Here is a 16,175-nt window from a genome sequence, read left to right as displayed (position 1 = left end):
GTGGTCTCTGACCCTAGATAAGGCTGCTTTTCAAGGCCTCTTAACAAAGGAAACCAAGCAAGTTCAGGAAAGTCCTGGCCTTTTAATGAAATATTACCTGTTGTCTGTCTCAGACTGGTTTGGCTGTGAACTCTGAGCTTCTAACCAAAGTTCCTGTTTCATTTTCACCTCCTATAGTGCTCCTATCAATTTTTCTCCCCTTCAAGGGAAGTGGTGGGAGAGGGATGGGTACAGAGCGGTCAGTACTGGTGGCTTATCTAGAAAAAGATGCTATACTGCTGGTATATACTGATCTGCAGGTCTGAGTCAGGTCTCCCCCTCCACTCCCATAGGGAAGTACCACAATCTTGGTCTACATCCCAGGGGCCACCCAGCTTTCCCACACAGAAGTGGGACACTTACCAATGGGATACTTGTGCTTATCTGTGTCAATCCCAGCATACACCACACCACCAAATAGGTCGTTCAGAATGGCTGCCAGGGCCTCAGCATTGAGCATCCCGTGCAGAGCACCGACAAATACCGTCCTGCTGGGGTCAAGTCTCTGAGATGGGCTCTGAACAAAGTTGCTGTCGGCCAAGACCCAGGGGATCACTTGTACCTGAAAACCACCCAAAGGTATATCAGCCCTGGTAGGGAGCCAGAAAAAGAGATGCTCTCGTATGGAAAGGCACATGCTCTGGAGATGCTAAGCTGAGCCCCATACAGTCCCAGGCACACAGGTACTCAGCAAGCCACCCTCACCCCCAACACAACTAGACTTGAATTTTACTGAGTCCATGAGTCCAAAATGGTTTTTTAAAAAAATGGTAGAGTAGTAGTCTACTCATTCTGAAGAGTATGCAAAATAGTCCCAAACTGTCATACCCAGGAACCTAGCACTGTTACAACCTTCAACCATGTGGTTCCAGCAAAGGACCATGGACACTGATGAACAGACAGCATGGTCTAGAGTCCTTGGGACAGGAAGGATTCACAGAGAACGACAGGATAGGAGCTTGAAGGACAGAGGGTGGGGATGCTGCAGGTATCTGTATGAGACGGTTACTGGCCCAATGTACTCATTAGAGGGCTTGTGACAGGAGCAGTGGGAGTAACTGGAGAGAGGTAGTGTGAAAAGTCACACACAGGAGAACACTGAGGTTCTGCAGAGCAGAGTGACACTAGGGCAGGAATTGACCATGTCCTCTGCTTCCAAATCCTGAGCCTAGAACAAAATCTGGCATAGCAGGCAGAAGGCTCCAGAACGAAGTGAGTTGACAGATGATCCGTAAGTGTTTCTGGGAGATTAATCTGCGAAGATCTTTTTTTTTTTTTTTAAAAAAAAAAGGTCTGAAAGCAGGAAGAGATCTGAGGCATAAACCAGCAAGGAGGCAGAACAGTAGTTCACAGGACAGCTGATGAAGACCTGGAGAAGGCTGGTGGTACTGGGCAAAGAACAGGCCAAGATCAAGAAGATTCTTCAACAGGAGAATCTGCAGAATTCAGACTGCCTGGGCATGGTGGGAAAACAAGAAGAATCAGGTCTGATGGGTTCTAGACCTAGATAACCTTGAGATGAGAGAGCCTGGGAGAAGTTACCAGGGGGAGACAATTTCATTGGAAGATGCAAAAGCCCATCTTGCTTTTTCCATTACCATGGGAAAGTATCACAATCTTGGTCCACATCCCAACGGCCACCACGCTTTCCAAGCTTTCTTAAACGTAAGAGTTTATAATTATAGGACATGCCAAAGAAAGGCCCCACAGGAAGGTGGGGCTCAAGTAGGACATGAGACTAGAGAGGTGAGTCTGGGTCTAAAGGTAAGAGCAGAGCCACACAAGTGAGTAACTGGTCTGATATGGGGAAGAAGAGAGGGGGGAATCAAATACCTACTACTCTGGTGTGGAGGGGGAAACACAAAGGAAATAGAGGGTCAGAGAGATATGAGAACCAGAGCAGCCTACAGTCCATGCATCAAAGAAAGCTATTCAAACACTGTGCGGTGATGAAGAGGGACTAGGAGCAGGAAGGTGTCTGCAGGGCACTGAGGAAGGGGAGGGGGAGGGCCTGTGGTGCTGCAATGGCAGCCTCTCACTGTGAAAGCAGGGGACAGGGAAGAAGGAGCATGTTGTTAAGTCCTAGAGCATCATAAGTTGGGATAACTACATGAGCTCCACGCAGCAAGAAAGAAGGCAGGGCAGCTGTGGGGCACCGTGCGCAGCCAGAGGACAAAATGTGACCTTACACCAGGAAACATCGTAAAACAAAGAGCCAGCTTTGTCACATGCATCATTTATTTTAAATCCAATGTGACCATCTCAATAAAACAGGCATTTTCTTTCTTACCCTACAGATTTTAATAGACTTTACTTTCTAGAGCAGCTTCCAGTTCACAGCAAAACTGAGCTGTAAACTTGGGGTTCCTGTATAACCCCCCCGCCGCCTCCACACACAAACAGCCTCCCCCACTCTCAACACCCCTCACGGGACTGGCACACCTGCTGCAATCAGGGAACCTACCCTGACACATCAGTATTGTCCAAAATCCATGGTTTACATTAGGGTTCACACTTGGGGTTTGTTTTACCACTGTAACTCTATGGGTTTTTGGCAAATGTATAATGGCATGTATCTACCATTACAGTATCACAGAGAGTATCTTCACCATCCTCAAAATCCTCTGTGCTTCGCCTATTCATCCCCTCTAACCCTCATACCCCTGGCAACTGCTAATCTTTTTACTAAAAGAGGCATTTCAATTTTCCATTCTATAGATGAGGAAATGAAGTTTCATGATATTAAATATCTCATCCAATATCACAAAAGTAATGTACTCTGGAACCAAATTTTAAAAAATAACACTGATTCCTGAGTTCGAAACTTCCTTTGACAAGCAGTTCTCAAACACCACCCACTAGCACCACTGGGGAACTTGGTTAAAGTGGAGATTCTTAAACTCCACCCAAACTGACTTAGTAAGCCTGAGATAGGGTCCAAGAATATGCAATGAGGCTCCCAGGCAGGATGGCTCTATGCTAGAGACTCACGATGCTGAGGGCACACAAGGTTGATACCAGAGACAGCCTAAGGAGAGAGAACCAGATGGAGGAAACTACACAGTAACAAAGCCCTGAATGGCAGTGAAGAAGTCATCCATGGATAGGTGTGGGCTAAAGAGGGATCTACCCACCACAGATTAGGAGGTGAGAAGGCACAGCCAGAGAGCAGGACTAGAGAGAAACAACTGTAGATTTTCAGTTAAGTCCAAGCAGAGAAAGCTGCTAATTTCAATTTCATTTCTAAGACAAGAAGTTTGGGACAGAAGCATTGGCTAGAATAGAAGGAGATCTGGGAGGTAATTTGATTTCCATGGGCAGAAGCACATACATACCATTACGGCCCAAAGGTGGCGGGGGGCGGGTGCGGTTAATGCAGCTGAGAGTGTTCTGTTGTATTCACCGTGGGGCAAGAAGAGCAGCCCTCTTGCCTCAGTAGGGGTACTTGTCTGCAGCCTGTGTATCCACCCACCCCATGAAATCCACTGCCTCATATGCCAATCACCCGATCCAGAAAGGACTCTGTGCCAACTCACCTCCTTGCAGCGCATCCTCCGGCTGGACATCTTGAAGTAATATTCACTCAGGCCATCTGGGCTCAGCGGGTCATGAGAGCAAGCCTGAAGCAAGGCCCGGACAGACTTCTCTAGTTCGAAGACCAGATATACATACCCTATTCCCAATGGAAGGAGAAATTGCATTAACATCCCTCAGGTGGCTACTCCTCAGCCTTGGTTTTGCGGCAGGGAGTTTCTTCCGAGAAAGATGCCTTATGGGTGAGATAAGTTTTTGTCCTACTCCTGAAAGTCTTGTTGAATGGAAGCATCTGCTATGCTGGACAACCAGGCCAACGGAGGGAGAAGCAGACCATCTCCCACCCTAGTAAGGGAAGGGATTGGCAAAGTACGACAGAGGATCCCATCATTACCACATAGCTCTTTATCCCGCAACACAAAACATGTTCAGGTCAGCAAGCCTGGCTTTCCTGGGGGCAGGAGCGATGACAGGTCTGGGGCCAGGGGATGGAGGTATTCCTTTAAAAGCCTAGTTAGACCACTGGTTCAGTTCATTGGAACACTTTCAGTGAAGATGGGGCAGAGTGAAAATAGCACCTGCTCCTTTCTACAGGGAAGGGATCTCATTTCAGACCAGTGAGGAATCAGATGCTTGGTCCTCATTCCTGCTAACTCCAAAGGGAGCTCAGAATTAGGTCAGGCAACAACGTAACTGGGAAGGAAAGGCAAGTAAAGGAAAGCTTTTCAAACGCCTCAGTTTGAGAGGTCAGGAACGGCTGGGGTTCAGATTTGGAGGGAAGTGCACAAAGCAGTTTTCACAGGCAGCTCCAACTGCAGTGTGAGCTTGGACAGACGGAACATTGGCTCAGAAGAAACAGAAGGGTGTGTGAGGTTGAGAAGGAGTGCCGAGAGCTGAAAGTTCTGTGCTGTGGAGTGCCCAAACATCGTTATCATCATGCAGCTGTGACACCCCAGCATCCCTCAGTGCAATTACATACTAGGGAGGGAAAAAAAGCTCCTACCATGTCTTTATTACCTTTAGGCATATTACCTTTGGGAGGACACCGGGGGTGCTTGCCATCCTTACCAGGCCACTCCACGCTCAAAGAGCCAAAAACACGGAAGGTGTTAACCAATCCAGCTGCAAAGAGATGGAAAAGAATGGCAGAAACTGAGACACCATCCTCCCCAGGAAGGCACAGGGCCACTAGTATTCCTCTTGGGCTCATCCTCCTTGACAGACAACTCAGAATTGACCTTTGGTCTCAGGTGACAACTGTATGCAACAGACACAGAAGCACTGTAGTAGTCTATGAAGTGCACCTTTCCCATCACAGTTGCTCCTGTAATACCCTGTGCCCAGGCAGAGGTTCAATTCGTGGCCTCAAGTCCAAGTTTCTTGTTCTTGAAAGACATGCCCCACCTTCAACACTTGAAGCAGAAGGTCTCAGAGCTCACCTTCCGTAATATCCCAAGGGACACCTCCTAGGAACACCTTGCAAGAGTAGATGGGGTTCTTGTAGTTCCGGGGAGGAAGCTGGCCACTCCAGGTACAGGTGGCTTCATTCACAGCTTTGGCAGAAGACAAAGAGAAACAGGAGTCAGATAATTAACAAAGTCACTGCCCTTCTCTGTGGTGAACTTTTATCCAGGAAGGAGGAGAGAGGCCACAGTCCTAGTCTGACTGCCTGGGAGAACATCCATGACTATACCCTGAAAAGCAAGAAACCTTACACCTCACCAAACCAGTCAGCCCAGTATGATAACCCTAATTCACTAGTTCTGTCTCCACTAAAACTGAGAGGAATAGCAAACCAGATGTGTAGGGTAAAAATGATCACAACTCAAGCTATTTTCATACATATAACATATAACCAGAAAGCAGTTTTATCTAGTCATTGCTTACAATACTAATTAATTTAAATTTATAATTATAGGCACACCTCAGAGATACTGCAGGGTTTCGTTCCAAATCACCACAATAAAATGAATATTGCAATAAAGCTAGTCACACAAATCTTCTGGTTTCCCAGCGCATATAAAAGTTACATTTACACTATACTGTAGTCTATTAAGTGTGCAACAGCATTATGTCTAGAAAAACAATGTACCTACCTTAATTTAAAAATACTTTATGGCTAAAAAACGCTAACCATCATCTGACAACACAGGGGTGCCACAAACCTCCAATTTGTATATAAAAAAAACAAAATGCAGTATCAATAGATTGGGAGTTTGGGATTGACATGTACACATTGCTATATTTAAAATAGATAACCAACAAGGACCTACTGTATAGCACAGGGGACTCTGCTCAATATTCTGTAATAACCTAAATGGGAAAAGAATTTGAAAAAGAATAGATACATGTACAATGGAATCACTTTGCTGTACACCTGAAACTAACACAACATTGTTAATCAACTACACTCCAAAATAAAATAAAAAATTTTTTTAAAATGCAGTATTTGTGAAGTGCAATAAAGTGAAGCTCAATAAACAAGGTAAATGCTGTACTTGAAGGTAAACAGGACAATTTTTCATACATCCTAAATTGCTTACTGATCCAAATGGACCTTCTCCCCAAATGCTTAAAATAAGGAACATTATACCTGTTTCCCCTGAACTCATCACTCACAGAAGTTAGGACACTGGCCAATAAAAACCATCACCAGCAACCCAACAAGATAAGAACGTCACAACTGTTCCAGTCAAGGAACAATTCCCCATCATATTCCAAAGCTATCGTTATGGTACCTAAAGAAGACACCACCTACCCACCGGCCTTCTTAATCGTATCAGTCTTTAATCGTGTCCCCACTCAGTAGTGCCCTTCCAGATCAGAGACTGACCTTAGTGGGAACTGGCTAGTCCTCACCTCTTTTACTCTCCTCCTCCAGCAGTGGAGCAGATAGCTAATGAAATGAACCACCATTTTCATTCAGGACAATAACATAGAAGGCCATTCTCTAAAAGGCATAGGCCCAATGTGTTGCTACAGCAAAAAATTAGGCACCATCAGCAATATTTTGCGAACAAAAACAGAAGTCGATATAATGGCCTCATCCAAAAGCACAGTAAAGTCATTTCATAGGAAAACAATGGCAACAGAGAAAGTACAAACACAGGTTGCCGAAACCATTAAAATAGGGCAGCAGCACTGCTGGGGAGAATGAGATCAGGTCTAGCTCTGTGAGTAGAAAGACAGACATATTGAAACCTATGGAAACAAAGGGAATGGAGAAACTGAACATTCATTTAATCAACTCCAGAACCTTAAAATAGTGGTCAGTGAGCATCTCCCTGAAGCACTAGTAAACAATGACATATACAGCTCATTTGCTTCCAAGTACTGGTATAAGATGAAGAACAGATTTAATAATGGATTTAAGGTAACTTAAACGACAGAATCTAAGGGTTCCTGAGAGACCAGTACACCTGGGGACATCCCTTACCTTGGAGGTTGACAAATGGACCACCCACCCCCCAGTGCATCCCTGTGTATACCAATCAGAAAGCCCTGGGGAAGAAAGCTCCAGCGTGGGTTGTGCCTGACATGTCTTTGAATTAGAAAGGGGAAGGTAGACAAAATTCTAGGCACCATTTCCAGGGTTTCTCTTGAACACATGCACCTGTGAAAAGAATCAAAAGCGAGAGCAGTGCACAATCCCCACAAAAGAGCAGAAGTCAGAGATGGATCCAACCCCTAATAGGCACAACCCGGTGTGCCAGATTATCTATTGTTCCTCTCTGCTCAGCCTCAAAAAAGTTACCGAGTGTGTCCCCATTAGCACTCACTCCTCAGAATAGACCACTCTGTGCAGAAGCAGACTTCACCATGCAGTCAAGTCCTCTTGTGGACAGTTCCCCAGTCTGTGAACTAAGGTCACTTACTCACTGCCCGAGAACGAGGCCCCAGGCCCCCAGCAGGCCCACAGCCACACTCACCTGCAGCTTGCCTGTGTAGCCTGGCCTCTCTCTCTATGCTGAAGGGGTCTTTGGGAGCTTCAAGGAGGTCCCAGGACGGCCACACAGAAGCTCCTGGCCATCTCTTTGATGCGCTGGTTGGGGAGGGCGTGACTGCAGCCAGAGCAGCTTGTTCTTGGTCCAGCCGGGACCCAACTCCCATCTTTAAAGGGTCTCTGGGACCACCCCCCGTCAGAGACAGGAAGGGCAGGGGAGGAGAAATTCGGAGGCTTGACTAGGGAAGAAAAAAGGAAGATATAGGTTTTTAAAGGACAGTTGTTATAAAAGTAATAATCACACTATAGAAATTATGAAAAATACCAATATTTGATATATTTTCTTTTAGACTTTCTTCCTATGCGTTCTTAAGATTAGCTGTCCTTATACCATAATTTAAACAAATTCTTTTCTCCCCAGTTCAGTCTATTTCTCCACGTTACCAGTCTTCATAACCATTTTTAATTAATTTATGATATTCTATTTAGGGAACAAGCTACACTTCACTGACTTATTCCCCCTACGGTTAAACATTTAGATACTTTGCAAGTTTTCAGGACTATAAATAAAAACTTTAAACTTTACTTAAAAAACATTTAAATAAAATGTAGCTTTTCATATTTTCTGTGTTCTCTGGTCAGATTCCTAGACGTAGAATGTCAAAATGCTTTCTATGAAGGTTCTGTGTTCTATTAGAAATGTATGAGAACACGAGTTTCTTAAAAAAACAAGCTTGTGTCAAGGTTCTAAATTCTACTAATTTAAGTGGGTAGAAATGATACCACATTATCAAAAAATAAACTAAAATAATTACTCAATAGAATATTTCCTGTAAGTTCAAATACTGCCTCTATTTCCTCTTCTGTGAGTTGTCTGTTCATACCCCTTCGTCAATTAACTTTTGGGGTGGGAATCAGAGAAAAGTTCTTTAAACGAAATCCCAAAATATTAAAGCTGGTTATGAGGCAAATTTCCAAGACTGAGGCCCATATAAAGTAATGAAAAGAATTATAAGCATCCCATCTAATCCCATTTTATAGGGGAATAAACTGCAGCCCAGAGAATCAAAGGGAGCCCTGCTTGTAGTTACCCTTCTGGAAACACACCCTGAACAGATAAAACCAGGGAGTAGTGGGGACACCAACGCCAGCTTTCATATCCTAGGACAGACTGGCGGGAGGCCAGGTGGGCCCTAAGAGGTCATGCTATGAATGGGACGTGGCAACCACCAGCATTGCCAGTCTTGGATACTGAAGAGAAGGGGGAAGGAAAATAGCCATTATATTCATTGAACAGTCAGCTCAGTGGCTTTGGTAGTAGAGAAGCAGGCTCAGAAGGCACCTTAAATTGCATTTTACTTTAGGATGATTTCTCCCTGCCATTCCTATATATTTACTTCTAATATCCCCTATTCCTCATCTATCGTAATCCACTTTCCAACTCCCTTTAGCACGAGTGCCACACGTGTCACACGTGGCTGTAGACACAGAGCAGGAGATGCAAAGATTAACTCTGAGACATTATTTCATGGATTCGTCATGGCCTCTGAAAAAGAGCTGGAGTCAGATCTGGATTAAAACCCTAGCCCCACTGATTACTAACTTGTGATTCTTAAAATCATCAGTTAAAATATTTGAGGTATCATACATAAAGGTACATAAATGATATTGTTTAAAGGCTAAGAAAACACCCATGGAGGTCAAGAAACAGAACACTGCCAGGACTCCCATATTTACTTTTTTTTTTTTTAATTTATTTATATTTATTTTTGGCTTTGTTGGGTCTTTGTTTCTGTGCGAGGGCTTCCTCTAGTTGCGGCGAGCGGGGACCACTCTTCATCGCGGTGCGCGGGCCTCTCACTATCGCGGCCTCTCTCGTTGCGGAGCACAGGCTCCAGACGCGCAGGCTCAGTAGTTGTGGCTCACGGGCCTAGTTGCTCCGCGGCATGTGGGATCTTCCCAGACCAGGGCACGAACCTGTGTCCTCTGCATTGGCAGGCAGATTCTCAACCACTGCGCCACCAGGGAAGCCCCCCATATTTACTTTTGAAACTAACTTTCCCAACAGCTCTTGGAGTAACCTGTAGAGTCCTCAGCTCAGGTCCTGAAATGTACTGCTCAATGGGTATAATGGGTATACGAGGCACCCTCTATTCTGTCGAGGATGCAAAGTTCTATACATGTCTCCATACCTCCCATCATGCCACCTCGCAGCCTGCATTCTAGTGGACTTGCATCCCACCTCCAGCTCACGTGCTCTCCCCACCTCACTCTGCAGCAAGTTACATACAATCAAATCTGAGAGATGATCTGATCCAGAGCTGAAGCCACTGGTGTCTGAGTCAGAGGGGCTGCTAGAACGGGAGTCCAGGATGGGCCGGGTGTCCAGGCGGGATCCTCTAACGGAGGGTGCTGGAAACTTGTCCACCAAGTCAGATCCAAGGGGGTCCAGAGGCAGGAAGCTCAAGGGGGGTTTCCCCAGGACACTGCCCAATGGATTGTGGAGCATGCTCAATACTAGGAAGAGAGAAAAAAAAAGGGAAGAAATAAAAAGGAAGTCTCATGACCTCTTAGTTTTCTTTCCAGCCAAGAGCCCTTGCCTTTCCTCCCACAGCCACCCAGCAAGATGGACCAAGCCACGACCACCGAAAGCATGACAGAGCCGCAGTTAAGAGTGTAACGAGCAGACAGACACCCGGGGTCCATGAGCAGAAGGGACAGGATGGCATTCTGAAGACCCAAGTTCCTGCTGCAACAGAAGCAGCAAAACTCCTGCTCTCTGCCACCCAGGCTTACGAGTCAGCGCCAGCATCTGGGAACCTGTGCCACTGGGGACCCTGGTCACAACTGTTTTAATGTCTGGACACACATGCCCGTGTTGCCATAGGAGATGCCTTCAGCACAATTAGGAAGCCCAAACCATACTCCTTCCTTACTGTGTTTATTAGAGGAACTCCCACCTTTCTAACACTACATAGCTAAAATACAGAACTTTATGGCACACCCCAGAAGTCTGGTAGAGCATAAGCATACCATCCCATCTAAGAGATTCCTTTATGCAAAATTCTAGCATATGCAGATTCTCTTCTATGCACCCTTGGACTTCAAACATTTAGGATGGAAGCAGAGTGATGCTGTGGTTAAGCCGGCTCTGGCTGACGACTATCTTGGGGTGAAACCCTGAGTCTGACGCACCTTTATACGGCTGCGTGCTCTGGGAAGCTCTCCGAGTCTCCATTTTCTCATGGCGTCTTGGGTGGAATACCAACTATTTCATAACATTGTCAGGAGGGTTCAACAATCAAGACAGCAGATGGAAAGTGCTCAGCACAGCAGTACCCAGTGCACAATATTTAAATATTAAACATCAAAAAAGAGTGAAGCAGAGGCCAGGAAAGATAAGGGAGGTAAAGTGGACAGCAGGGGAGAGCAGCATTTTCCCACACTTGGCCTTGGGGAAATAAGAAATCCAAAGCAAAGCAAAACACCCTTTTATCCATGAGGAGGGGGTGGAAGAGGGCTTTGGCCATGGAGCTATGGTGGCACCAAAGCTAGGTAAGAAAGAAGCCATATTAATCTGATTTTGTCTTTTCATCTGGAGAAAGGGGAAAACATCCCCCTCAAAAAGGCTGTGAGGTGAAACCAAAATAATGCGTTTACATATGAAAGTGCTCAATAAACGGTGGCTGTGACTGGCTCTACCTCACAATTACTCACTAGTACCTGAGTGAGACACAGGTCACCAGAGCTGGTTTTCTTTCAGGGTCCAAGTCAGCCTGAAAGTCAGCCTGAATGTCTGGCTGGGGCTGTGGTGAGCCTCCTGAGGCAGGAATAAACCTCTCCAAGCATGAAATCAAAGTGAAAGCATTCTTTCAGGGTATTCATGACGGAGGGTATGTGCAAGATCAGACCAACCTGCTCTCCGCTGGCCAACCACTTCCCTCTCAGCTCAAAATAAGGTAGGTGTATCAACTCTTTTTTTTTTTTAAATGCAGGGAATAGTGTGGATGTGTTTGTTTTATTGTGTTTATTTATCCTCGATTTTTAAAGAAACTGTCCTACTGTTCTCCAAAGTAGATGTACCAGTTTACCCTCCCACCAGCACTGATGAATTTCAGTCCCTCCACATGCTGGCCAACACTCAGTAGGGTTGGTTTTTTAAATCTAGCCAGTCTAACATGTATGTGTGTTGGGGAGGGGGGAGCTTTACCATCTTCAGCAAGGAGTTTATTACTTAGTTTATGACTTCCTTTCTTAAGGAAACATTCTTTTAAAACTAGGACTTTCAAAGCAGTTTCCCAAGCACAGGCACTTAACCACATGCTGAAACTAAGTGTCCCTCAACGCTTGGATTCTGACACCCATCAGAAATACTTTGTCAAATTTCTCAAATACTCCTGACAAACCCCGACCTCAATGAAACACCGAGCCCAAGCCCCTGGAATTCACGCCCTGAGAGGGCAGGAGGTGTGAAGATTTATTCCAGGCTCCTACTTGGTGCTGCAAGACGTGGCAAAAAAAAAAAAAAAAAACCACTGTGAAAACTAACATATCACATGTATTGGTCTTAAAAGTGGTACCATTGCCCTAAGAGGGCCTCATCTTTCTTCACATTTTACAGAAACAAGGTTAGGGTGGTGAATGATGAGGCAACAATCACACCATAGAGAGCTTCGAAAACCAAATTAGGGTGTTTAAATTTTATCCTGAAGGTAAGTGGGATATACTGGGGAGCTGCCGTGGGGACAGCCAAGGAGGCTGAGCAGGGACACTGGCGAGGACAGTGTTGGTACCCAGTGCCCGGCTGGGACTGAGTATTAAATCAGACTTGGGCGACTCTCTCCAGCAGCGTCGGGAACCTGGATGGACACTGCACCCATACAGGGCTGTGGGTTTTTCCCAAAGAGGGTGTGAAGGAGGAAATGAGACAACAGGGTTGATGGTACCAGCAACAGAGATGAAGAAGGGGTCATGCACTACAGGTGAAAGACAGGAGAGAGTCAAGATGCTGGAAGCAAATGGAGAAGCAGCAACGGCCATGTGCTGACAGCTACCAGAGGAGGGGAGGGGCAGACAGGAGAAACAGGAAGCGGGGAACAGTGAAGACTGAAGTCCTGAGGACGGTGCGGTCCAGGGTGTGTGACCACAGGTGGTTGAGGTGGACTGCATGGAGGCTAAAACACTGGATAGGTCATTCACATGGACGTTAAAGGGACCCACAGTGACAAGCGGGCCTGGGGTTAAAACAAACAAAAAAACACATATTGAGGTCTTCAGAAAAGGGTAAGGACTAGGGAATTGGTAAGAAGAACAAAAAGAATGACCCTGAGGTAGATAAGGCTGGGAGAACATGCAGCCTCCACTTGAGAAAGTGACATCCTGAAGGAAAAAACCTTCAGCGGAGGCAGAAGTTGGCAGGAGTGTTCGCCAGAGATAAACAAGATAAAGGGCAGTCTGTTAATCCTAGGAAGGGTGGCACAGCAGAGCTCCAAGAGTTGTCAGGGAAACACAGCATTAAGCAGGATGCAGAAAAACGCTCAAGGAGATGGCTGGCCCAAAGGACTTGTGTCAGGGGGAAGCAAGGAGGATAAATATGGGCCACAGTAACTACGTCTTTACCCAAGATTCTGAAAAAGTGTATTTGAAAGAGTCAAAAAGCAATATGGGTGCCAGTGTAGACCACCTTTCTCATTCACAACAACCTGTATTCATGACTGTGTTGATACATCTGTTCTAACAGCCACAAATCCACATACCTCAACTAACCTACAATTTTTTTTTGACATGCCCACAAAGATATCTTGAGGCTTTGTCAAATTCCTGTGTCAAAGCTAGCGATTATGTCTGTAACACCCCTCTAATCTGATAATAAGCCTGTCTAAAAAGAAAATGGCATGACAACCCACAATGGCCACTAATGAACTCCACTTCCTTAAGTGCTCAGAGTGCATGGTCAATCATCTGTTCTACAATCTGGAACAGGTGCAATCAAGCTCCGACCATTCACTAATAGCGGCTTCCACATGCTGCACATCTAGTATATGCCAGATACTGTGTCAGAAGCACTTTAGGTAAATAATCTTCCCTGCATCCTAAGAAGTGGGTATTATTACCCCATCTTAACAAAAGGAAACCAAGGCTTAAAGGGCAAGTGTTTGTAGTGAGTTTGTCAGTTAATTAGTGACAGAGTGGGACCCAATTCTTTCTGGTTCTGTGCTTTATCCTTTGTAACACACCATTCCCTAGTTACTTTTTTTTTTTTTTAAATACTCAGGACTTCACATCTTCTCGTCTTTATGTTCTTGACACCTCTCTTTTGTTCAAATTCCTGTTAAGACCATCAACTACAGACAAGCTATCTCAGGTTCCAGAGGTCAATACCTTGGGATCTAAATCATCCAGGTCTTAAAACTTCTCTAGGACCTTGCCGCTGCAGGAACTCATTAAAAATGTACCTTGGGCCCCACTCCAGACCTACTGAATCAGAACCTGCATTTTAACAAGATCCCCAGGAGATCTGTGTGCACATTAAAGTCTGAGAGGCACTAATCTAGAAAAATCTGAGGCTTGCTACTTCAAGCTTCTAATCAGTCCCCTTACCACACCCCAGAACCTTTCGTATGTAATTATTTCCTTGACTTAAAAAACTGTAGGTTATTCAAATACAGCTCTTACAGCATGATGGCAACTAATACACAGGAGGAAAAAAGAAACCAAGGTGGCTATGTAGGACATTTCCCAAAGAGTCTGATCTCTGAAACATGCCCCCCAACCCCGTCGACCCCCGCCGGGGTGGGGAGGGGGTGCTGGAGGAGAGGAGAGAGGGAAAAGAGACCTAACCAGGAACAAATAAAGAATATTAAAAAAATTGGCATGGACTGTGATAACAGTTTCAGGAAAAGTGACGGCCAGAAAGAAGCTGAACATTGTGTAAAACGTTCAAGACAAGAACTCTGTAAGCTCATATCAAGCAAATACAAAGAGAGCGTGGGCCTACTGCTTGAGGCAGACAACTGCTAAGAGACAAAGGAGAGAAAAATGCTATTAAGGACACTATTGGGTCACCAGAGAAAACTGGAATATGAACAACAGTTTAATGAGAATATTATATCAATTTTAAGTTGACTGAAGTTCATAGCTTTTGCTGTACATGAATGTACGTCAGAACATCTCTATTCTTTATGGTACAGAAAGAAATTATAGAGAGATATATATATAGAGAGAGAATTGCAAATGATAAACCAAATGAGGTAAATGTCAACAACAGGAGAATCTGGATAAACGAAATACAAGTAACCTTTGTATAATTTTTATTTTGTATTTGTGACTTCTGTAAATTTGAAATTTTCAAACAAAAAAATTTTTTTATGACCGAAGGAAAACCAGTCAATGCCCATTTGACTTTCTTCACCTTTTTCAAGGCAACTGATCTGACCAGAAAACAGAAATCAAGCACAACTAATAGGGACTAGAATCTCAGGGGAAAAAATAGCAACTGAGTACCTTTGGAGTCTCTGCCTATAAGAGAAATCATCTTCTTTTAAACAAGCTTTTTAAAGCATCAGAAAGACTTGCATAGACATTTGCAGACACACATGGGTACAAAGTTCTGCCTTCTCAACCAAGCACACCAAGGGCCATCCTTACCACCCCACTCCAGCAGTAATTAGCTCAACACCTGGCAGAAAGCAGGTGATCAACGCTTGCTGAATATGAATAGTACTGAAAGAAAGCGAGTATCATATCCCTAGGAGCCCGTATGCTCATTGAGGCTACTCCCCTTCTATCAAGGTTATTCAATTTAAGGACACACTGCTGACTGAGATGCAATTCAGAATTAGAGGGAAAAAAACCTCAGTTCATCCCGACCCAGCCCATCACCAAAACAGAGGTTGAAAAAAGTACTGTTACTTGCCATATCAAATTTGTGACAATATTCCTTCCACTAGTTTCAAATACTTTCTTCAAAGAGAACTAAACATATATAGATACAGGCTGAAGAGAGTCACTCTCCCTGGGATCCTCACAACCACTGAAATATACTTCTACATTCAAATACAAGGATCAGGGAAGAGTATCCACTGAACACTATTCCAACCACACAGGAAAACAGGAAAGGGGCAGTGCCGTCAGACAAACATGAAACATCAGAGTGTACCAGAATTAACACACCTGGGTCACATCAGCACCTCCACATCAGTTTCCTGCAAATATTAAATTGGAAGAGGCCAAGAATACAGGAGTTTGACTAGAAGATACAGGGAAGACAAGAAAACCTATATCAAGAGGCCAAGGATTTTCTAAGTGGTCTGATAGTTTCTTCAACCCACAGAAGGAGCCAAGTTCTGGAAACTGTCACTCATGGTCAGATGCCCTACAGTGACCTGACTGTCCCTCTATATAGCCCAACCTCACAAAGGACCTGGTTATGTAGTTCTTTGAGTATCTACAGATCAAAGGGAGGAAAGCAGCAGAGACAGTGGGCTTCTAGGGAAGGTGGGACCTCGATTCAAGAGACAGAGCCTGTCTTGCTCCCAGCTCAGCCCATGAGACTATATTCCCCTATATAAGGTTGCTGAGTAAGGAGCATTGATTCCCACCAGCTGGGAATCAGGAGGGAAGGAGCAATCACTTCTTCCTAACTTGAAGTATAAAGTAT

The 16,175-nt window shown here is 44.8% G+C and overlaps 1 protein-coding gene across 6 annotated transcripts in view; it reads right to left on the bottom strand.

Moving 5' to 3' along the window:
• The window catches only part of CPEB1 (cytoplasmic polyadenylation element binding protein 1), a 95,530-nt gene that overhangs the window by 4,287 nt on the left and 75,068 nt on the right, over positions 1–16,175 (bottom strand). For 4 of the 6 annotated variants that reach the window (XM_036844870.1, XM_036844872.1, XM_036844868.1 and 1 more), the window contains 6 exons: positions 9,807–10,033; positions 7,503–7,755; positions 5,013–5,126; positions 4,591–4,695; positions 3,576–3,712; positions 403–601 (listed from right to left, as the gene is read on the bottom strand). In XM_036844870.1, the coding sequence (XP_036700765.1) occupies positions 403–601; positions 3,576–3,712; positions 4,591–4,695; positions 5,013–5,126; positions 7,503–7,755; positions 9,807–10,033 (1,035 nt within the window). The remainder of the gene's footprint in view (positions 1–402; positions 602–3,575; positions 3,713–4,590; positions 4,696–5,012; positions 5,127–7,502; positions 7,756–9,806; positions 10,034–16,175) is intronic. The other 2 variants (XM_036844871.1, XM_036844869.1) reach the window with 1 other exon arrangement.

The sequence above is a fragment of the Balaenoptera musculus genome, chromosome 2 (genome assembly GCF_009873245.2).
Source record: "Balaenoptera musculus isolate JJ_BM4_2016_0621 chromosome 2, mBalMus1.pri.v3, whole genome shotgun sequence".
NCBI classification, from domain to species: Eukaryota; Metazoa; Chordata; class Mammalia; order Artiodactyla; family Balaenopteridae; genus Balaenoptera; species Balaenoptera musculus.
The sequence above is the reverse complement of the archived record's forward strand: the minus strand, read 5'-3'. Positions and strand labels throughout refer to the sequence as shown.